The sequence below is a fragment of the Nanorana parkeri genome, unplaced genomic scaffold (genome assembly GCF_000935625.1).
Source record: "Nanorana parkeri isolate BGI_ZX_2015 unplaced genomic scaffold, ASM93562v1 scaffold857, whole genome shotgun sequence".
Lineage (NCBI taxonomy): Eukaryota > Metazoa > Chordata > Amphibia > Anura > Dicroglossidae > Nanorana > Nanorana parkeri.
Window position 1 is genome coordinate 627,197 of NW_017307125.1, and position 23,108 is coordinate 650,304.

Here is a 23,108-nt window from a genome sequence, read left to right on the forward strand (position 1 = left end):
GCTGTGATTGTGAAATACTTCCACTTGCAGAGCATTCACTTCCTGCTTTGTAAGTGCAGATTACTTTCGTTTTCCAATGCAATGCACACTGGGATTGCCTTGTCATCAGCAGAGCATTGCTGGGAAATCTCAGGGAAAGGCATTTTCCTCCCCTGAGATGATGTGCATGGTCACATGTCCTAGTCACATGTACCAGAAATCCGGGAAGTAATAGGAGATCTAGTAATCTGTCCTTAGTAAACATGGCCATGTCAGAAGACTGGGGAAAGAAAAGAGAAATAAGGAATGCACAGAATACAATGAGGACAGCTCTATATAAATCAGTAATGTCTCCATACATTGGGGGGGATGAGGACAGCTGTATATAAATCAGTAATGTCTCCATACATTGTTTTTATATCATCTGAGTTTGCCTTGTGAATGATAACGTGGCATCTGTGTTATAGGAATAAATGTCAGAATCTCCATATTAATGTCACCAACACTCCTCTCTAGGTCTCCATTGTCCTCTCCCATACCATGCTCCGCCTCCTTCTTGGCAACAGTCATAATGCTATTGGGAGAACACCCCGCAGGGCTGTGGCCAACATCACAGAACGCATCAAGCGGGATGAGCGGAGACAACGGCAGAGAGCTCAGCAGGAAGAGGGCGCTGCTCAGGTAACAGACAAAAACCCTTCGCTACATTAACTGCCTAACTGACTTTAGTCCGCTGGAGTGCCGTGTGTTATACAATATTGCCTTTTCTTTAAGAAAATACATTTTTTTAACCTTTTTGGCATCTCGCTGTTTCTGATTTTCTGTAGCCCCTGTGCAGCCACTTCCTGTCTACATGCATTTTAGTGATACTGCATGGCATTTCTCAGGGTAGGTTTCCTGATGGTGACAACAGTGGACCATGCTTGTGTGTTGAATAGTCCACTTGCTGATGTCTCCTGGGATATCCGGCATTCAAATCCCTGGAAGCAGCTGAATGAAATGTCAGTCGCCCCTTGGTGAGAATGAAGGCAGGGGCAGGGGTGGGTTGGTTTGGGGGAGTGGAGTGCTGGAGTTAGAAATGTTTCTATGGTATGTTTCTCAGCGTCCTTATGTCCTATGCCCTGTGTATACAATAACCTGACCCATGGACCTTAGACCGTTGCAGCAGAGGGGGAAGAAGGGACCAGTCTAAGAGCAAGTCGGCTCCGAGGTTCAGGTGAGTATAACGGTTTCATTTTCCTCCCAAGAAACAAACGAGCAGTTAACCCTTGCAGTGCTGGGGTAGGCTCACTGTAAGGGCTAGTACAATTTGTGCCCGGAGTTCTGCCTTGGGTCACCCCTCACTCCGACAGGCTTGCACTACGCTGTGTGACCGCTCCCCTGAAGACACTTTTGTTCACCGGTCACAGGCTACCTGACATCATCACGTACAGTGCAGGACTGCTGGTCCTCCATTGTACATGAGGATGGTGAGGGCCCTCGCCCATTCCAGAGTGTCAGAACAAAGAGGAGAGCACTGGCTGCCAGGGGAGTGAGGAATAAGGTAAATACTGCCCCTGGACTAAACAAAAATGTTACCTTTGGCATGTGTCAATGTTTGTGGTAAGGTCGGAAAGTTTTACATATTTTTTTTGAATCTGCATCTTTTGTAAAAATAATCCCTGATGATCCTGCCAAAAGGTCTCTTGATTTGGCACTTTCTGTAATAAGGTGAAAAACATTTCAGTTGTGCTCCTGCATCGTTACCGCTGTCACATGTAACCCTGATGGTACATGCGGCCATGCAGAAGCGCAGTGCATGACCATGGTCCACCTTTGTCACCATTGGGAAGCCTCTTTAGAGCAGTGATGTGCAGCTAACACTGGAGCAAGTGCACATAGACAGGAAGACTGGAGGAGATCGGCATGCCTAAAGTGCCGGCCCCATCACTAGTATCACTTTTGGTGGTTTCCAAAGCAGATCCTCAGAAGTGTTGACAGGGTTTCTATGATCTAACCTTACCTCAATGTTGTCTTCTCCCTCTCATGTGACAGGTCTCACAAGTTAAAGGTCAGCACTGGAAAGAGAAAGAAGTGACCAAGTATGAAATCTCCACCGTGCCAGGGGACAAGAAAGGTCAGCGGGCGTATAATAATAAAGCGGACCTTGCAGCTAAAATGCCACATCCGGTTTTTAAATGGCTCCTCCCCCTTTCTGAAAAGCAGCATAAATATTTATTAAAAACCTGTATGAGGGAAATAACTTAGTATATTGTCCTTTTCTCCACCTCCTGGCCGCACCGCCTTGTTAAGGGTGACGTCATCCTCCGTCCCACGAGACGGCGGAGAGTGTAGATTACTCCCAATCACTGAGAAGACCCTCCCAGCACTGTGCTGCAGTCTCTTCTCACCAGATTAGGAGGGCTCACCATTCCCTGGAATCTTGTCAGCAGGAGGATGATGATGGTTCAGGGGCGGTCAGGCTAGGGAGGAAAGATTTAGGAGATGCAGGACATCCAGGAAATGAGGCAGTCTCTGACTTGCTGCAGCTTCTAATTCATCCTGTATGAAGCTCACAGTGTGCACTTAAATCATTTCTGTGCAGGAGAGGAGCCGGTACAACTGAAGGTAAGGCTCCTCTAAAGGTAAGTTCCTTTATCTCTCCCCTATATATGACTTGGAGCCTAAACATGGCTGTGTGTCCAAATGGCCAATCAACAAGCATCGGTGATGTCATGTGGGAGGTAGAGTCACATGCTCCCCCATACCCAGAAGTACTAGGTATTTATTTTGTTCAAGGAGAATTATGAGGGGAGTGATTTTTACTCAGCCTCATAATCTGAGCCAACCTGTGACAATGAAACCGTCACAGGTCGGCTCAGTAGATCGAGAAGTGAGCGAACACATACAGGCGCTCGCTCACTTCTCGATCTATCCGTGCAGAGAGTCGTGACTGTCACTCAAGGCTCCCTGCAGGGATTATCCCCCCTCCCCGCTCCGATTCTCCAGCGCTGACTGGCGGAACGAACGGGGGAGGGGGCAGGTACAGCTGGCTCTGCCTCTAGATAGGCAGAGCCAGCTGTCACTCACACAGCGTGGTGGATCAGACAGTATTGTCGGGATCCGTTCCGGCAGCGGCGTCTCAGTATATGATATACTGAGCTTAGGGTGACGGTAGGACGCTAGTTTGTGTCCTCCCGTGACCCTTAGGAGAACTATGGGGAAAAGCCCTAATAGTTCTCCGTCAACGAAGCAGTGGTAGCGTTAAGTTAGGGAATGTTTAAAGAGACACTGTCACCAGACCAAACATTTCTACTAGAGTCTTCCTACTAGATAATTTACCTGTAAAAGCCTCCCTTGTGTGGACACCCAAAAGCCCTGAGACTGCTACTGGGCGCCACCATCTTGGATGTGAGGTCAGCAGACTCAGAGCTGTTTAAGTGAAACTCTATAGTATTCTGCGTCACCCCTCTCTCAGCCACTGCATAAAAGGTTATGTGGTGTGGGAGGTGAGGGGCAGGTGAGCTGGGCCAGCATAGACAGTAATTTGACACTCTCAGAAGAGGAGAAGGCTATGATGTGCAAGGCGGGAGGGGGCTGTGCTCGGGAATTGATTCTCAAAGCTACTGAACTGTAACTTCACCTCTACACTGCTTACACCCGCATGTACATTAACTGCAGTCCAGATATACAGTATATGTGTCAGTTGTGTTTGCAATTTTTGCATTTATTAATCTATGCCTATTTGTTTTCAGATACAACATGTCCGCTGCCCTCCTCCTACAGCCCACACTATGTAGAAGCTGCCTGGTATGCTTGGTGGGTGAAGGAAGGTTTCTTTAAACCAGAGTACCAGGTGAGGATGCTGAAGGACTAGCATTTGGTCCACACCATTCATGGGAAATATTAGATGCCCAAATGGGTTTCACTGCTAAATATGTTGTGATATTTCTTCTCTATTGTAGTGGTTATGTCACATCAAATGTGAAATCAATGTGGACCAGATAACTTTATGTGGAGTTCTCACTGGTAATCTTAAAGAGACCCTGTCACCAGACCATTCAACAATCTTCCCATAGGGTTATATGTGCACTTAGCCTGTAAAAGCCTTCCTTGTGTAGACATCCAAAAGGTCTGAGGCTGCTTCTAGGCGCCTTAATGTTCAATCTGATACAAAAGCAAAAATGTCCCAGCACACTCACCAGTCAGCCTGCAAAAAAAAATGACACTATCTAACTACTAGGGTTAAAAACAGAGGTTTTAGTTGCACAACTTTTGCAACATATGTGGAAGCCGCACTGCCTTCTCAAGGCCCTTCTGTATAGTGCGGTCCTAACTCTAATCTATGAGAGCCTCCATCTTGGAGCATATATAGCAAAGAATGGATTTGGTGCAAGTTTGACAGGAGGTAGCCGAACCTCCTTAAAGGTACAGGGACAGACCTGAAGCCCAGCACATCACAATGGCAGCTGAAACCAGTAGTGGTGTGTCCACTGTACCTTTAAGGAGGTTGTTTTTCACTCTACAGTGTATGATAGATCTGCTAAATAGCCACCAAGCCTGTGTTTGCATTGAAACCAAAGCATACAAAAGACAGAGTAGTCAGCCGATGGGAATTGCTTTGAGCAAGATAACTTCTCTGGTGCCATAAATGGGAGCGTACAGGTACAGTATGTACTACTTGAATTCATGTGTTTTTACCTCTGTCACAGCATCAGTCAGTTTACTTGAGATACAGAAAAATAAAAAAACAACTGGACATTTCCTTTCTTTCTAGCTCTGCAATCGGCAAAGCTAATGCTCCCTGCTGATTGGAGTTCTAGCTTTGGCCCAGCAGGGAATATGTCAGACCTCTGCAGATAGACCACTGCTTCCCTACAGAGAGCAAGGGTCCTTCTCTGCAGTATGCTGGCAAGGGACAGGTTTTTCTACTCGGGCTGTGAACTGTAAAAAAAAATTAATGCACTTGGAATGCATTTAGCTGATTCAACCTGAAAGTTCAGTTAGGCTTTAAGTATAAAGTAGGAACATTTACAGGGTTATTCACAAAAGGGTGAAGAGTTTGGAGAAGGCGGGAGAAGTGAACAATCTAGGACAACATAGCTGAACTGGAAGAATTATCCAATTCAGCTCACTTTCCAGTTCAGCGATGTTGTCCTAGATTGTTCACTTCTCCTGCCTTCTCCAAACTCTTCACCCTTTTGTGAATAACCCTGTATGTTTCAGGTGTTGCATTCCCAATCATGTAATCATTTTTCCTTTACAGAGTCGTCTCCCTCAGTCAACTCCAGAGGTCTTCTCTCTCTGCATTCCTCCACCAAATGTCACTGGTTCTCTTCACCTTGGACATGCTCTTACTGTGGCTATTGAGGACTCTCTCGTTCGCTGGTGAGGGCTCCTTTCCACTGTAGCAGTTTGCTTGAAGTGTGTATATAGGAATTTGTGTCTGTGCAGCCAAAAGAGCATCTGTGAGGTCAGATACTGATTATTGAAGAGGAGATCTGGCTGGCAACCAGCATATCAATTCATCCCAAAGGTTCGTACACACTAAACTCTTCATTCCTTGTTTATATGGAGCTGGGTTTGTGCACAGGGGACCATCATGCTGGAACAGAAAAGGACCTTCCCAAAACCGTTGCCACAAGGTTGGACAATTGGCACACAATTGTCTAAAATGTCTTGTATGTCATGTATGCAGAAGCATCAACAGTACGCTTCATTGGAAACGCCTGAGCTCAATATTTGGAGGAGCATCTGCATACCTTTGGTCATAAAGTAGGTGTGATGGTCAGAGGACCACAGAATTTTGGCCAGAAGCAAAACCTTTGGCCACAAGCCAAGTCTGAAGCCCACTGTGCAAACACCATTATATTGTGCTGAACTAGATGACTGACTTTATATTTCCTGCAGCACATTGAACTTTGCTGGATCTTCTCTCTTTTAGGAGGAGGATGCTGGGTCAAAAAGTTCTCTGGGTCCCCGGGTCTGATCATGCTGGAATCGCAACACAGGTAAACGATGATTTGTTATTTTAATCCATATACATTGTATATCTATTATCAAAAGTCTCTGAAAATGGGTGTTTCTATATTCCTGTACCAACCAGACATATGCCATCTGTCTTTTTGTCAGGGCAGATTAGATAATGAAATGAAGAATCCATTTTCCTTGCAGACAATTTTGAGAGTTCAGCTGGGCCATACATAGATGCAATTTCAGTAGTTTCCTGCTGAATTGGCTGAAATTCAATCTGTTGGAGGCCCTACCAGCAGTCGGGTGAAAATTGTCAGCTGAAAAGTGACTGTAGCCCATCATCTGCAGTCACTTTTCAAGTATGGGTGCCGGGTATCAGAATACAATAGCCAGCAAGGGAGATTCCTCTATAGATAGACATTGCTTAGAGAGGATGGGGGAAATCAAGTGATTAGTCTTGCTCTGCACATGGGGCTGAACGGGAACAATCTTAAAGGAGAACTATGGGGTCAGTGTTTTTCCCCATAGTTCTCCTTAGAGTAACGGGAGGACACAAACTAGCGTCCTCCCGTTACCCTAAGGTCAGTATACCACGAGCTACAGCTCGCGGTATACTGAGACGCCGCAGCCGTAGCGGATCCCGAATTAGACGACGGGATCCGCCCAGCTGCGTGACTGACAGCTGGCTCTGCCTATCTAGAGGCAGAGCCAGCTGTACCCGCCCCCTCCCCCGTCCGTTCCGCCAGTCAGCGCTGGCAGATCGGAGCGGGGAGAGGGGAATCCATCCCCTCCCCTGTCACGGCAGAGAGCCATGACAGGATCGAGAGGCGAGCGAACCCGGTATGTGTTCGCTCACCTCCCGATCTACTGAGCCGACCTGTGACAGTCTCATTGTCACAGGTCGGCTAGAACTATGAGGTGAGTGAAAAGCAGTCACCTCATAGTTCTCCTTTAAGGTGTAGGACCAGCTTCAGTCCTGTCATTTTGTCTTTTAGGCCGTGGTGGAGAAGAAATTATTTAAAGAACAAGGACTTTCCCGCCACGATTTGGGCCGAGAAGTATTCCTAAAGACCGTCTGGAAGTGGAAGGAAGAGTAAGTGGCAGGGACATGTTTTTTTTTTTTTTAATTGAACTTCAAAGATCAGTTGGTGACTGGGCCTTTTTTTTTATAGGCGTGTAGCCTCTTAGAACACAAATATGGCAGCTGATGTTGCTGGTGTTTTGTTTTTCACGTGTATCAACCCAAAAAAATGAAAATGTAAGCATATGCAGCTTACCAGTCCTTAGATGTGGTGGCTGCGTTAGTTTTTTATTTTTTTCAGTTTTTTCCCTTTATTTTAGAAACGTATAAGGCTGTGGCCATACACCTATCATTTTCTTTTCGTTCAACCTGCGGGCTGAATGAAAAAAATTGACGCAGTTTTTCCATCAACACAAACAGTGTGTCGATCGAGGAATCACTGCTGTTTACATTGTATTATGACAGGTGCCGGTGGCACGTGTCAGAATGCCCAATCAGAGCGGGCACCTCATTGGCTGCCGGCTCTGATCGTACAAAGGTTTTCCAGCCGGCTCCTTCGATCAGCTGATTGAGGAATGCTGACTGGAAGGGAGCCGACAGCACCACACACTGTGCGAATTTCGGCCTGTACATTAAAAACCGGACGAAATTCAGCCAGTGTATGGGCACCTTAAAGGAGAACTATGGGGTTAGGGCTTTTCCCCATAGTTCTCCTAAGGGTAATGGTAGGACAAAAACTAGTGTCCTCCCGTCACCCAAAGCTCGGTATACCGCGAGCTACAGCTCGCGGTATACTGACACGCCACAGCCGGAACGGATCCCGACAATTATGTCTGGATCCACCCAGCTGTGTGAGTGACAGCTGGCTCTGCCTATCTAGAGACAGAGCCAGCTGTACCCTCCCCCGTCCGTTCTGTCAGTCAGCGCTGGAGAATCGGACAGGGGAGGGGGGAATCCAGCCCCTCCCCTGTCACGGCTCTCTGCCGACACAGGATCGAGAAGTGAGCGAGCGCCGGTATGTGTTCGCTCACTTCCCGATCTACTGAGCCGACCTGTGACAGTCTCATTGTCACAGGTCGGGTCAGATTATGAGGCTGAGTGAAAATCACTCGCCTCATAAGTCTCCTTTTAGAGTGAGGGCAGGAAAAGACCAAGTGGTCCGTTGAGTCTGCCAAATGTTTCTTTTTTTTGTTTTCTTTGTTTTAAATCCTTTTGGTGGAGTATAGATATATGTTATCACAAACATTTTACATTCACTTACTTTTGACTATCTATCTCTGCTGAAAGATTGCTTCAAGCATCAACTACTCTATTGGTAAAATAATACTTTCTAAGGTTAGATGTGAACTTTCCTCCTCCCAGTTTGAGGTCATGTCCCAGAGTTCTGGATGTTAGCTTCAAATTCCCATTAAATACGTATTTTTTCCTTCTAGGAAGGGGGACAGAATTTATCATCAGCTCAAATCTCTTGGCGCCTCGCTTGACTGGGACCGAGCCTGCTTCACTATGGATGAGGTACACGCTGAACCTTGTAGTTCTCCTAGCTTTGTTCTTTGTTTTTAGGATAGAGAACCTGTTTCTGATTCCTCTGTTACTTCCTTTTTATATAATTTGGGATATTGTCCTCAGTTTGCTATGCAATTTCTTTTCTTTGAGCTATGGTTATTTCCTTTACTGTATCCATCGTTTGCTCTACCACTTTTTGTTGGGTGATCTATATACCAAAGAACCTTTATGTTATGCTGAATAAAGTTCCCTCTGACATTGCCCTCACTCCAATTGAACTGATGTTCGTCCACGATGCAGCTCAGTGAAACCCCGAAACAGACCAAGGTCATGCAGAGGAATATGAAGACCATAATTATTTTTAATATGAAGCTCTGTCCATGTAACACCAGAATAAAAAACAAAACAAAACATGGAAAGAAAGGCATTAAAGTGGATCTCTTAGCTCACATCTCAATACGCATGAGCTGTTTACCTGCCAAAGTATGTGTGATTTTGTTCAGCTACTGTGACTCGCACATCTCTGCTGCGCTGCACATCCAGGAAAAGATGACACTTCTTTTTCCTAGTTCAGCTTTGCAGCTTCCTGTGTCACCTTCCCATTCTATTAAACACTATCGATTCATTCCCCAACGAGCAATCAAGGTGACAGAGTTGCAAGGCTGAATGAGTAAGCCCGTGACACACTGCACGCAAATCCGTGTAGAGCGAAGCAAAGCTGTACGGCACGGAGCTTTGCGTGCAGTGTGTGAGCTGAGTGCAGACAGATGATTGACTGCACCTTCAGCCAATCGGCTCATGTGTAACAACCGGCCAGACGTTGCAGCCTGGCGCGCGAGTTTACACGCGTGAGCAAGCTGACGGAGGCAGTGCACCACCGCTCCGCGCTGTTTCTGGCAGATCCCTGAGCAGTCAGTCACGCGTGCTGCAGAAAAATAGTTTTATACATCAATACACAGCTTATTAAGCTCTGAGCAGCGCTTTGCTTCTTGCTAAAAATAAGAATAAGCTATAGGATCACCGAGTGATAATGTCACTTCCACATGTTTCCCATACAGTCCGCTTTGCTTTTAGTATTCTAAAGGTGCCCATACACCTTAAGACTTTTGTATTGCGATGGATCGTAAGCTTATTAAAAGCTCGTATGATCTGCCCATCTTGGACAGGCAGATCGTACTTGCGATCATCGAAAGCCCGCCCCGCTGAGGGGGGGGGCTTCCGTTGCCCGCAATGCAGAACGGGCAATGCACACCGGCCCGTTCCGCAGCTATCGAACGAGCAGGCTAGAAACCCGCCCACAATCGTACGATTCTCGGCGGGTTTTCGAACATGCTGGTTCGACAAAAGACGTGCGACCGTACAGTAGAAACGGTCGCACGTCTTCGTTCACACTGCTCGATTCTCGTACGATCGCGGGATTTCCTGCGGTTCTCGTACGAGAATCGAGCATGTATGGGCAGCTTTAGGATATACATTTTTGTGTGTGTGTGACAATGGTTGTAGCTCCCAAAATCAGATGGACCTAAAATGTACAATAATAGTTAGAAGACATTAAAGGAAAATAGAGGAGGAGAAGGACCACGTAGAAGGTGACACACTTGAACTTTGTTTTATTGTTGTTCTGTTTGTGAGTTTTCTTCTCCCTGTGTCCAGGGTTTCTCCCGGGCCGTGTCTGAAGCATTTATTCACCTCTATGAGGATGGCTTAGTCTCTCGTCGACGTCGGCTGGTTAACTGGTCCTGTGCCTTGCGCTCAGCTATATCTGACATTGAGGTGAGAGTTCTAGAAATCTAAAACATGGTTTGTCTTCTGTAAAATGCTGCAAAACAGTTCCTTTCATTCCTCTCTCTTCATTCTACCCCGCACCCCCCTGATCTCCCACTCTCACCCCTTTTCTTTTCTCTCTCTCCTCTTTCTCTCCCCCCTTTCTTCATTTCTTCTTTCCTCCTTTCATCTCTATCTCTCTCCCCTTCTTTCTTCTCTCTCTCTCCTTTCTTCTCTCTCTCTCTCATTTCTTCTCCCCTTCTTTCTCATTGTTTCTCTCTCCTTTCCTGCTTCTCCTCTCTTTTTTCTCTCTCTCTCTTTTCCCCTCACTCTCTCCCCATTTATTTTCAGTTTCTCACATTCTCTCTCTCCCCCTCCCCCCTTTCTTCTCTCTCTATCTCACCCCCTTCTCCTCCCCCCTCTCTCTCTCCTTTCTTCTGTCACGCTCATCTCTTCTCTCTCCTTTCTTCTCTCACTCTCATCTCTTCTCTCTCTTTTTTTCTCTTTCTTTTCTCTCTCTCTCTCTCTCTCTCTCTCTCTCTCTCTCTCTTTTTTTCTCTTTCTTTTCCCCTCACTCTCTCTCCCCTTTATTTTCAGTTTCTCACATGCTCTCTCTAATTTCTTCCTTCCCTCTCCCTCCCCCCCCTCTCTCCCTCCCCCTGACTATGAAGTGAGCAGTTATGGCTGCCCCAAATTCATACATATTCCAAACTATACACTAAAGTTTTTTGTTTTTTCTTCTTGTTATGTTAACACTAGCTGTTACAATATTCACATTAAGCTGATTTCTTGTATATTAATATATCAAAATAAGACACTGAAAGGACAAACATTTCCTTTAAAGCAGAACTCTGGGCAAAAATGTTTTTAACCTTTGCAGTGGGGCTACCCCCCCACTGCAATGTTTGAGTGCTTGTTTTGTCTATGTGCTGTACTCACCTGATCCTTCAAGCCAGCTTGCTCTTAGATCAGTTCCTGGAGCCTCTCTTCCCCTCTGCAGCAGCGGCCTAGGGATCCTTGAGTCATCACGTTCTATACACAGTGTATAGGATGCGAGGACACTGAGGGACATACCATCGCTGTAGCGGAGAAGGAGACAGGCTTCAGGGACCAGAGTAGTAGCCAGCTGGCTCCACGGCTCGCATAAGTTGAAAAACCGACAATTTTGCCTGGAGTTCTGCTTTAACAAAAGTGAAAGGATACTGGATATCCTGGTGAGTTGTATCACAGTTTAGTTTTGCAGCCATAACTTAGCTCTTCATTATTGTGTAGGAGACATCTCGGTTTTATTGTACAGCATGCATTGTGCTCTGTGTTCTCTGGTTGCAGGTAGAGAACAGACAGCTGACCAGTAAAACATATCTTACTGTGCCGGGATATCAGAAGAAAGTTCCGTTTGGTCTTTTGTTCAGGTTTGCTTATCCCACAGAAGGTGCAGGTAAGATCTCTAACATGTTTCACTGCTTTTATGTTTCCTTATTTAGTTGCATTGTTACATTTTCCATCCATGTACTTTCCCTAGATGATGAAATCACGGTGGCCACCACACGTCCGGAGACCATGCTAGGTGACACTGCTGTGGCCGTCCATCCAGAGGACCAAAGATACCAGGTCAGCTCCCTACCTTACATGCAGTTAAGAAAGACCTGAACTCCAAAAGTGAACATTTGCTATATTATAGTGACCATCTATAAATGTTAATTTTGCCTAAGAAGTAACCTGAAAAATGAATTCTTTCCGAAAGACAGCAGAGCATTTCCTGATACGTGAGGTGCCCAGACTCTCCTGCTCCTACAGCCTCATAGCTGTTTACCTACAGTGTGAGTTCTAAGGCAATGCCTCTGACTGCTGGTCTCAGGAGATTTGGAGAGTTCACTATTGCGCTGATTATGGTTCTCCTGACACGAGGAAGCAAAGCCCTGCCTCTTCCAAGATTTCCGCCTGCACAAAGAGACACAGTGCAGAACAAGGCGTGGCAAGTCAATCATTGGAAAATATATGTTGCAGTGAGACCACAGGCAAGACTACTTCTTTGCCCTCTGCCTGGTCGGTCTGGTAGTGTTTTTCATGCAATTTGACCTGAATTTTATCCTTTATTCAGTTCGTGAAGCTTCAAGGAAACTTGTTGGGATAGGAATATGGAAGCTGCCATTGCTGACTTGGGGTAGATAAGTACAGGAATGTGTTGCTCACTTGATCAACAGATGAGGTCTTCATTAGTTTGGAAGCCGCAGTGACACGCTGGTTACTAGGGAAGCTTTTATGATATTGGTAATAACCAAATTCTGATATATTTGCAACAGCCTTCACATGACCCTGACCTCTCTGCAAATAAATGAACACTCTTTGTATGAAAACCTGCATCAAAAGTCCTTGTTAAATATATTTTCAGATGCCTAGATTTATTAATCATCTTCACAGAAATTCCATGGAAAGAATCTTTTTCATCCCTTCACTGGACGTTTAATCCCTGTTGTCACCCACAGCCTGGTCAACCCTGAGTTTGGCACAGGTCAGTATTGTGTCACCTGGTGTTTTGTCACTAGAAATGAGGGATCCACACTCATTTCAACGCATATCTCTAATGACAGTTTGCCGGATAGCCATCTGATTTCTGGTGAGAATCATCTTATCACAATCATGAATGTGTATGTTTGTGACACTCTTTTGTATTTTCTTCTGCCTGTAGCTGTCAACTAAGGGGAAAAAATGAGATGTAGTTGGCTGCTTATGAACGGTACAGATGTATCTTTGACATGTATTTCAGGAGCTGTAAAGGTCACCCCTGCCCACAGCCTGGTGGATTTTGAGATGGCGAAAGATCTGGCATTGCCTTTAGTTTCTGTGATTGGGGAAGATGGGACAATGACCCAGGCCGGCGGAGAGTGGATCCAGGTAAAGGATATTCTGTTCATTTTGTGTTTTTAAGATATTGTTGTTGTCTCTGTATCCCTTGTGGAATGTGTGTAGGTCAGTCACAGTCTCCACCAAGCCCTCGCACATCACTGTCCATTAATACCAACATATTGGTTGGCAAATTTAAAGGAGATTGTGCATTCAAATTGTAACATGTGGCCAGCTTTAGACTATACCTCCATACATCATCATAATGTGTTCTGTCTGTCAGGGTGTGAAGAGATTTGATGCTCGAGAGAAGCTTGTGGCTGCACTAAAGGAGAAGGGGCTATATAGAGGGGACAGCGAACACTCCATGGTACTTCCTGTCTGCAGGTAGGATTGTCCTTCTTCTATTACTCTAAGGCCTGGTTCACACCTGTACGTTTTGTAGCGCGTTCAACGCTCTACGAACGCTCTACAAAACGCTCAAACATGAAAATCCCATTGTTTTCTATGGGTATGGCTCACACCTTGCCGTATTTCAGCCGGTCTGAACGCGCTATAAAACGGCCTATGCCTGAAAAGGTACATGAGCTTCTTTGCGGCGTTTTTGTTGCGCGTTTCCATTGGGATACAGCAAAGTAGCCCTCGGAAACACGCGTTTGTCGGGCGTTTTTTTTTACCGCGAATCACGGTAAAAACGCGTGTCACGAAACGCGGATATTCGATATGCCTAGGTGTGAACAGAGCCTAATGGAACTAGTGTAGAAATTTACATTCACTCTCCAGTGCTAACAGCAATATTTAATTGTGATATGTTAGAGTGGGATTGGGATGCACTGATACAATTTTTTCCAGACCGAGTAGATCTCTATGTGTAGAGCAACTTGGAGATAACGCCACCCTTTAGCTCGTAGGATACATATCAGTATTTATTGTTTGGATCCATTTGTAAGGGCTAACGTCTTCAACCGACAGTATATACTGTCTTATTACCACCTGGACTTTATCAAAGTGGCATCTCCGTTGAGACGTGCCACTGGAGGCTCTGTTATGCTTATTATTGTTGTCTTTTATGTTTTTAATGCAAATTTATATTTAACATTTTTAACATGCTTTAATAAATGATTGTTTTAAGTTAGAATTATTTTGGTGCACCCGGATAGCCCATTTATTTGTAGAGTTCTTGTTTCTTGCTACCAGACAAGTTAAAAGAAAAAAAAAGCCTGGATATGCTAAACGAAGAGAGGGAGGTTTGGGGAGGGGGGGAGGAATGTACGTCATGCCTATGTTTTAACATTTCATCTCTGCCTCATTTTCTTTTCTGTATCTGGCAGCCGCTCTGGCGATGTGATTGAACATTTATTGAAGAACCAGTGGTTTGTGAACTGTGAGAAGATGGCTCAAAGGGCTGTACAGGTGAGTCGGGTTCACTTACACATTTCTACCTTGTTACTGTCTGTGTTTGATGTTTCTCATACGTATTCTGCCTACCTTTTTATTTTTCCCAGGCTGTGGACTCAGGACTGTTAAAAATCACTCCATCCTATCACCAGAAGAACTGGAGGAATTGGCTCTCAAATATAAGGTGTTCCATGTGTCTTAAGATAGCCATACTTAATTTCCATCTTAGGGATCTCCACTACCATCTATTGTATTGCGAGGCTGCCTGCATACAGCACGGCTACCGAACAGTGACTGAATGTTATAGGAAGCAGTCACTGTTATGCTGATAGCTTTCCACCTGGCTCAGCTGATTTTGACACTTTTATCAATCTGGGTGGTGCATACATGACCATGCACAGCTTGAAATTTGAGCTGAATATGGGCAGCCTAAAATCATACTCTGCTCAGATTTATCTGATTCATGCTGAATCAACAGAAATTCAAGCTATCGGTGGCCCTGCCAGCACCCAGTAATTGGAGTCGGATAGAGATTAACCACTCTCTAACAAGCTAAAAATGTTCAGTCCCATATTCCTTTAAAAGTCTTGAAATCCTTTTATATCATTGTAATTACCCTAAAGGAGAACTATGAGGTGAGTGAAAATCACTCATCCTCATAGTTCGAGCTGGCGTGTGAGAATGAAACTGTCACAGGTTGGCTCAATAGATCGGGAAGTGAGCGAACACATAGCGTCGCTCGGTCGCTTGTCGATCATCTCCCTGCAGAGAGCCGTGACTATCAGGGCAGGGATTCCGCTCCGATCTCCCAGCGCTGACTGGAGGAACGGACGGGAGAGGGGGCGGGCACAGCTGGCTCTGCCTCTAGATAGGCAGAGCCAGCTGTCACTCACGCAGCTGGGTGGATCTCGACAGCATTGTCGGGATCTGTCCTGGCTGCGGCGCTCTCAGTACACCACGAGCTGTAGCTCGCGATATATTGAGCTTTGGGTCACGGGAGGACGCTAGTATATGTCCTCCTGTGACCCTTAAGAGAACTATGGGGAAAAACACCCCATAGTTCTCTTTTAAATTTGTTATTTTACTGGATTGCAATGCATACACTTAAAATTGGTCAGCAGTAGTGTCTGCTCTGTAAGATGATGGGAGGGACTGGAGGAACTGACTAGCATTGTTTAGGCTTTCAAAAATCATATTCCAGACATCCACAATACATGCACAGTTCTTCTTTTTGTTGCTGTTTAAAAACTCTGCAAGTACAGAAAAATATCTGTCATCCTGCAAGGAATCCAGTGAGCTCCTAACTTCCTGCACATGCTGCATTTACTGTTCACCTAGGTAGAGTACAGAACACCTCCTCCTAAGCTATGGTTAAGAGGACAGCAGGAAGTGTTCTGTTGTCCTAATGTACTTTCTATCCTAGGGTGAAACTTCTGCTCCTCCTTAGATATGGTACAGTGAGCGTTGTCACCCTAGGACTGCAAGTGTGTTACTGGCAGGATCACCAGGTAAAACTAAAGGAAAAAAAACCTGAGAAATAAAACGAATGCAGCCGCCACATCTAAGGATTGGCATGCTGCAATATTTTGCTTTTGACTTCAAACTTTTAACAAACGATTTGTTTCTTCTCTTTTGAAGTGACTGGTGTGTGTCCCGGCAGCTATGGTGGGGACATCAGATTCCTGCTTACCTTGTGACTCTTCCAGATATGCAGGTAAATGCATTTTAAATGAAGGCCAACAGTGTTGAGTTTGAACGGTCTTGTTTTTGCACTTGTCCACACGCTTTAGAAATATCCACATTCTCAGGACGCGACCTCTGACTTGTTCTACTTTCTGTCCCTAGATCACTGATAAGAATGAAGGATTCTGGGTAGTTGCTCACACTGAGGAGGAAGCCAGGGAAAAGGCCGCTAAAGCATTGGGAAAGTCGGAGAGTGAGCTCAGCGTGAAGAGAGGTTAGGATTGAGTTTTCTGTCTCTGAACTTGTACTTTTGGGTGCATTCCCTTTCTGTAGCTGCTAATCTGTGCAGTGTCTAAGGCCCCTTAAAGGCTCATTCACGCCATCCCCATTGGCCTGCATTGGGCGGCGTTGCCCAGCGTGGTCCCAACACTTTGACAAGACAATTTGGTCTTATGTCATATTGTTTCAGTTACCAATGTGCTGCGTATGTGTGTGCTGAAAAAAGTAGGATAGGTTGCATTTTTATGCAGTTCAGAATGTTGCAATATGCTTCAACGCATTGCAATGCTCACCAGTGGGTGCATGTTGTACATGGGCATACCATGTGTGCTCTGGTGTGAATGGGCGGAAAACTTGGCACATACCAGCTGGCTTACTGGAGGTGTTTTTCCTTGTTGGTGCTTCCTGGATTCTGGTTCCTCGCGGCCCTTTCTGTATTAGCCAGGTGCGGGTGGTTGCTACTCTGCAGCAGTGGAAGTCCTCTTGTTCCTTTTTTTGGCAGTTCACCCTCATTTTTCAGCATGTTGGCTCCATCTTTAAACCCAAGTTTCTGGAGACTGGGTGATAAAGTATTTTAGGAGCCTGGCAGACAGTTCCCTGTATTGATACACAGATTGCTTGCACTTGGCTATACTGGTAATTACTGTATCTGTAATATCTTGCAAATGTCCATTCAATCCTATTCTTCCCTAATGCGAAAAAGAAAAAGGAATTGCTGTAACTTTGTATTACTTAAATGGCCTTTGCGGAATATTTTTTCTACTGGGACTTGTCCGATGTGTATAAGGCCACAAGGTGTCACTGCTCCTCCTCAGGCATTTCAGTTACTTTGCTGGATGGGATGGCATCTGATAGCGTTCTGATTTAAAGTCTTAATGTAAATATGAACTCCGGCCTTCCCTTCAGTCTTGCACAGTTTTACCGGCTCCTCTTCTGTACTGAAAGAATAATACCTCTTCTCTACTCCTCTTCTGTGTGTGAAATTTCACTGCACACTGTGAGCTTCTTAGAGCCCATTCACACCAGGGCGGTTGCGGATCAGCGCTGTTACTGCGCTGATCTCACAAGGGAGGTTTATGTTTATATTATATATATTAATGTTATATTGTTTAATATATGGAGCTGAATTGTTTCTCATTTTCTTAATCATCTCAGATGAAGATGTTCTGGATACTTGGTTTTCATCTGCTCTCTTCCCATTTGCCATGCTGGGATGGCCAGAAAATGTGAGTACTGTCCCGTTTTAGTGTGTTATGATTGCTGCTTTTGTCCTGGGTGTCATCAGATAGCTGGTAACAAGCATTCAGGTAATCTTGCATGGACATTATGAACAAGGCTGACTTTTCTTCTTCTTAGTATTTTATACTAATGTCCTATGCAGAGCCTCATCCCACACATCTAATCATCACTAGCAGACAGAGCTGATTAATCAGGAACATCAAGTGGACAGGCAAAATTAACCTTTCTAGACTATCCATCTAAGATAGCAAAACTTCACTTTTTGAGTATTGGTCCACTTTAAACTTTGGAGTGTTACTCTCACAGACTCGAGACCTGACGGAATTTTATCCCAACTCTCTGCTGGAGACGGGCAGCGATCTGCTTTTCTTCTGGGTGGCCCGAATGGTGATGTTAGGAGAGCAGCTCACAGGGCAGTTACCATTTAAAGAGGTAAGCAATAATAACACTCTACATTTATTATTATTATACAGGATTTATATAGCGCCAACAGTTTGCGCAGCGCTTTACAATATAAGGAAGACATTACAGTTACAATACAATTCAAGACAAGATGGTAAGGAGGGGCCTGCCCCTGAGGGCTTACAATCTAAAAGGGAGGGGCAAGTGATAGAGGTAGCTGACCATAATTCTTAATATAGTATTGGCAATCCTAAACCTACTTCTTGGGATGGCAGGACATCTATTATGCTGTCCAAAAATTATCTTATCTGACTCTGCCTCAAGGAATGCAGCAATCAGAGTTTCTTAAAGGAAATTTGGGGTGAAGGCACAGTTATTTTGTGATATCTGTGCCTAAGCACCAAGCAGTGCTTTATTTAGGGGAACAGCTGCAGCATAAGCAGACACAGCTCTTTTCTGTGACTGAGCTTGTATCTGACTGCTTCAAAACATTATGCATTATGGGGCTTCACCTAGTGAATGCCCAGATCTATAAAGGTCAGCAACTACTTGTAACATTACTTTATATGTACATTTTGAGGGATGTTTCCAAGTGTTCAAAATCTTAACCATGTCCTATAGTTATAGTAGGTGAGTTATGGAAGATAGGGTTAGAAATGGAGATTCCCCTTATTTATTACATGTATTTATATAGCACTGACAATTTAGGCAGCACTTTACATATTATTTATTCACATCAGTCACTGACTTCAAGGAGCTGACCATCTAAGGTCCCTATCTCACTTTCATGCATGCATAGTAGGGCCTATTCAGACAGCCTGCCTTTGGAGTGTGGTAGGAGATCAGAGTACCCAGATGAAGCCCACACAAGCACAGGGAAAACATGTAAATTCCATGCAGATCGGTAAGGACCCACGTGCTGCAAGGCAGATGTGCTAACCTCTAACCCACTGTGCTGCTAAGCCTTAATGTCATACTGCACACAAAACCACCATTTTCAATTGGCAGCTCATAGGTTCAGACATTAGGAACATATTTTAGCCCTCAGCTTGTTTCTATGCTTCATTCTGTGGAATACTTCGTGACAGAATATCACTGCATATGTGTTCAGGTATTTCTGCATTCGATGGTCCGAGATGCCCATGGGAGGAAGATGAGCAAATCTCTGGGAAATGTTCTCGATCCTCTGGATGTGATGACTGGAATAAGTCTAGAGGTACAGAGACATCTAGGAGAGGCTTCCGCTGACCGTCCTTGTTCTGCCATATCCTAACACTTCTCCTCTTTTATTTAGTGTTTGAAGGAGAAGCTAAAGGAAGGGAACTTGGATCCGCGGGAGTTTAAAGTGGCAGAAGCTGGACTGGTAAGGAAAGCCAGGTTAATGCAAAGTAAAATCATTATGTGTCTGAATTATTTAGATACAATATTTAATAATCTCTTCCCGCTAATGTAACACATATATGCGGCAGCATGGCTGGCAGGATCAACAGGAATGTTTCTGTGTATGTAACTGAATGTGCAGCGCTCAGGATCATCAGTGAGTGAATAAACTCAGTGTTGGTGTATTAAGCTTAATAAGTATTAATAATCGATAATAACCAGTGAATAAAAGTTTCAAATTGTGCACGAATCCATAAAATAAAATCTCAGATCTAAAATACCAATAATGCAAAAAGTAGCAAAGTGAAGACAAATAATCGTTAATGGGATGTGAGTCCAAAATTAGATAATTAGTGAATCAAAAAACTGTATAAATATATAAATAAATAATTTGTTGATTGAAAGTGGGTCAAAAAGTTTCAAATTGTGCACGAATACATGAAATAAAATTTCAGATATAAAATACCAATACTACAAAAAGTGATAAGTAGCAAAGTCAATAAGATGTGAGTCCAAAAATAGATGATTTGTGAATCAAAAACTGTACAAATATATAAATAAATAAATAATTCGTTGATTGGAAGTGAGTCAAAAATAGATAATTTGTGAATCCAAAATACTTTAAACTTTCAGTGTCTGCAACGTATTAGCAATAGAAATCCCACACCGCAGTGTCCACGTCTAAATCCCCTCTGGGGTGCGCCCTCACCAGACCAGTATATTCACAGGCAGAAGGGGATGATAATTAGTGATCCTCCAGACGTCTCGTCCTCACCGTATGGATCAATATTTAGTCACAAAGATATAAAAGGGACAAGAACTCATGGTGTAGTCGATAGCATGCTTTATTAAACACAACAAATAGCCACTTACATTTAAAATCGTTAAAAACGGCCGCTCACACGTCTGTGAGTAAAACCTCTGTACTTCCTGGTTGCGTGTGATATCGAGAAGTATAGCCCCGCCCCGACGCGTTTCGTCATACACAGACGTCTTCAGGGGGATCGCAGGTCTAACTTCCAATATCACACTACCATCAATTTATATACACAACTAGGTCAGTTTCCCACACAGCCACTAGATGTCCTCAGAGGACCATTAGAAGTCCATTTCTTGTCCAAGTTTAACCATGAACAATACACGTTCTTACTCATATATGAACGATTCCCAAAGAACCTTCGTTTAACATTAATTACAAGGCAGTGAGGTGCAATACAATAGGCGGTACGATGCAATAGAATACAATATAGAACACATTTAAAACAGAACTTATTTAAAACATAGCGCATTTAAAACAGAACGCATTTAAAACAGAAACACCCCAACACAATTCTTCTCAATACGGCCATTTCATTAAGCCATAATTTAAGATGCTGTTTCATTATCTAGCTGCCACCTCACTAACAAACAGCCCTCCCATAAGGAAATTTAGTTAATCATATTCATAACATACATCAAATATATGTTATTAGAATGGGTGTTATGCACACTATCAAAAATGGGTAAAATATCTCAAATGTGGGTAAAATATCTCATCAAAAATAGGGGGGGTTCCTTTAAGAACAGATTATTAAAATATATTTAAAATATATATAAAATATTTATATATAAAATTGATAAGGAAAGGACTGGATCATATTTAAAATTAGGTGATCATATTATACATAAAAAAGATTATTTATTGGTTAAAAAGCAATTTAGATCAAATTCAACATTTAACCCTTTTGGTGTTAGGGTGTCCAGCCTAAAAATCCATTTAGATTCGTTTTGAGAAACACTCTGGATGAGGTTGGTACCTCTCCAGTGTTTCTCTACACTATCAATCCCCGTAATTCTTAGCGGTCTTGGATCACAGTTATGAAATAATTTGAAATGTCTGGAGAGATTATGTTTCATAAAACCTTTCTTTATATTATTGACATGTTCTTCAATTCTTTTCTTTAGTTGCCTAGTTGTCCTACCAACGTATTGGAGCCCACAAGGGCACTCCAATAAGTAGGTTACATACCGACTATGGCATGATATAAATTTCTTAATTTGGTAACTTTTATTCGTTGTATTGGATTTGAAAACTTCTATTTTATTTCTAGTTTTGATACCTGTGGCCCTACAACCTATGCAGTACTTGCATGGGTAGAACCCGATGCCATTAAAAAGAGTCATATTTTTCTTTGGGGGATCTACTATGTTCTTAGCTAATTTCGTTTTAAGGTTAGGTACTCTCCTGTAGATCACTTTCGGTTTGCTTGGCAGAATCGGGCCCAGAGTCCTATCCTTTTTTAGGATATGCCTGTGACGGAATGCACCGTCACTGTGCTAGTTGGAGGGGGCTGCAGGCCGGCCTCTTACCCACCGATTATGGCCCAGCAAGAGAACAGGAGATTTTGGGGCTAAATGTACATTTTATATGCAGACAGTGACTGTTGCCCTCTGTGAAATATATGTTTTAAAATGGTGGAGGACAAGGACTTGGCCACATGGGTTGTCTATTCAAAATGGAGACTTAATTAAGTGAAGTCAGTTGCTCTTTCTATGTTGAACCTTCAACATGAGTTTTGCCTCGTGATTGGGGGTTAGGGGCTGGTTACTGCCAATCTGCTGGCTGAGAGAGGGGTTTGGCGGGCAGGAGACGCTCTTTGGCGGAGGTACCCAGTCGGGGTACCAGGCGGTCCGTCACATTGGTGGCAAGCGGTGGGATGTTTTCCTGCAGTCTGGGACATCCAAACCACCACCGGGATACAAGAACCGGAGAGCAGCAGAGGAGCAGTACGGGGACCAGCCAACATGGAAGAGGAGTTCGGAAGGAGGCTGCAAGAATTGCGGGAGCAACACGGAGAACCAGTATCGGAGCAAATCCTGTTCGGCTGGTATGATGTGGTACGCCAGCAACTCTGGCAAGAGGCGTTGGCCTGCGAGCAGCGGCACCAGAGGAAGAGTCTTCCCTCCTTCCTGGAAAGGTACTGGGTACAGTACGAGGCACGAGAGGTGCTACTAGGTGAACAACCGCCCGAAGAATGGACGGCAGAGCTGAGTGTCCTGGTCCAGGATGAGATGCGGCTGGACGACGGATACAGAGCCCTCCGGTGGCACGCAACCCAAGTGTACCCTGAGACAGCAGATGGCAGCCCGACAGAAGGCTTCAGCTACGGCAGCTTGGGGCTGCTATACGGAAAGCTGTCCGAGGACCCGGACTTTGGGAGTGACCAGGAGTGGCGGCTGGAAGACATTCTGGAGGTCCGAGATCGAGTGTTGAACCTCCCAGAATTAGAGTGGATCCAGGACGATTTGAGGTTCCTGGCCACGCACGAGTGGGCGCTCGAAATTGCCTACAAGCGGCTGCTCGACGGTGCTCAGCAGCCAGGCATGGCTCCCATTGCCTGGGACTGTCCTGGAGAAGCAGCGGACAGTCAGGAAGTCGTGGAAGTCGCAGAAGAGATTGAGCCGGAGGGGATCCTATGTTTTCCCTACCTAACCGCAGTGGAAGAAGCGGAGATCATACAAAGGGCACTGCGAGCGCTAAACCACCTGGACGAACCTGGTGTTGCCCAGGTCGAGCCAGAGAAGAGTGATGGGTCCGGATGGCCCGGGGAGAAAACCATTCTCCACTCCCCACAAGCAGACACGACCCCAGTGTCTGTCACCCCAGCAGAAGAACTGGCTA

The 23,108-nt window shown here is 44.6% G+C and overlaps 1 protein-coding gene across 1 annotated transcript in view; it reads left to right on the forward strand.

Annotated features, from left to right (window-relative positions):
• The first annotated feature begins 499 nt into the window (after positions 1 to 499).
• The window catches only part of VARS2 (valyl-tRNA synthetase 2, mitochondrial), a 31,851-nt gene continuing 9,242 nt past the window's right edge, over positions 500 to 23,108 (forward strand). Inside the window, exons 1-21 of the mRNA XM_018565558.1 lie at positions 500 to 660; positions 2,014 to 2,095; positions 3,714 to 3,814; positions 5,225 to 5,346; positions 5,903 to 5,969; positions 6,927 to 7,024; positions 8,386 to 8,467; positions 10,112 to 10,231; positions 11,552 to 11,660; positions 11,745 to 11,833; positions 12,644 to 12,734; positions 12,990 to 13,117; positions 13,350 to 13,453; positions 14,398 to 14,479; positions 14,572 to 14,648; positions 16,103 to 16,178; positions 16,310 to 16,421; positions 17,582 to 17,652; positions 17,972 to 18,097; positions 19,179 to 19,283; positions 19,362 to 19,430. Of these exons, the coding sequence (XP_018421060.1) occupies positions 520 to 660; positions 2,014 to 2,095; positions 3,714 to 3,814; positions 5,225 to 5,346; positions 5,903 to 5,969; positions 6,927 to 7,024; positions 8,386 to 8,467; positions 10,112 to 10,231; positions 11,552 to 11,660; positions 11,745 to 11,833; positions 12,644 to 12,734; positions 12,990 to 13,117; positions 13,350 to 13,453; positions 14,398 to 14,479; positions 14,572 to 14,648; positions 16,103 to 16,178; positions 16,310 to 16,421; positions 17,582 to 17,652; positions 17,972 to 18,097; positions 19,179 to 19,283; positions 19,362 to 19,430 (2,052 nt within the window). The 5' untranslated portion in view covers positions 500 to 519. The remainder of the gene's footprint in view (positions 661 to 2,013; positions 2,096 to 3,713; positions 3,815 to 5,224; positions 5,347 to 5,902; positions 5,970 to 6,926; positions 7,025 to 8,385; positions 8,468 to 10,111; positions 10,232 to 11,551; positions 11,661 to 11,744; positions 11,834 to 12,643; positions 12,735 to 12,989; positions 13,118 to 13,349; positions 13,454 to 14,397; positions 14,480 to 14,571; positions 14,649 to 16,102; positions 16,179 to 16,309; positions 16,422 to 17,581; positions 17,653 to 17,971; positions 18,098 to 19,178; positions 19,284 to 19,361; positions 19,431 to 23,108) is intronic.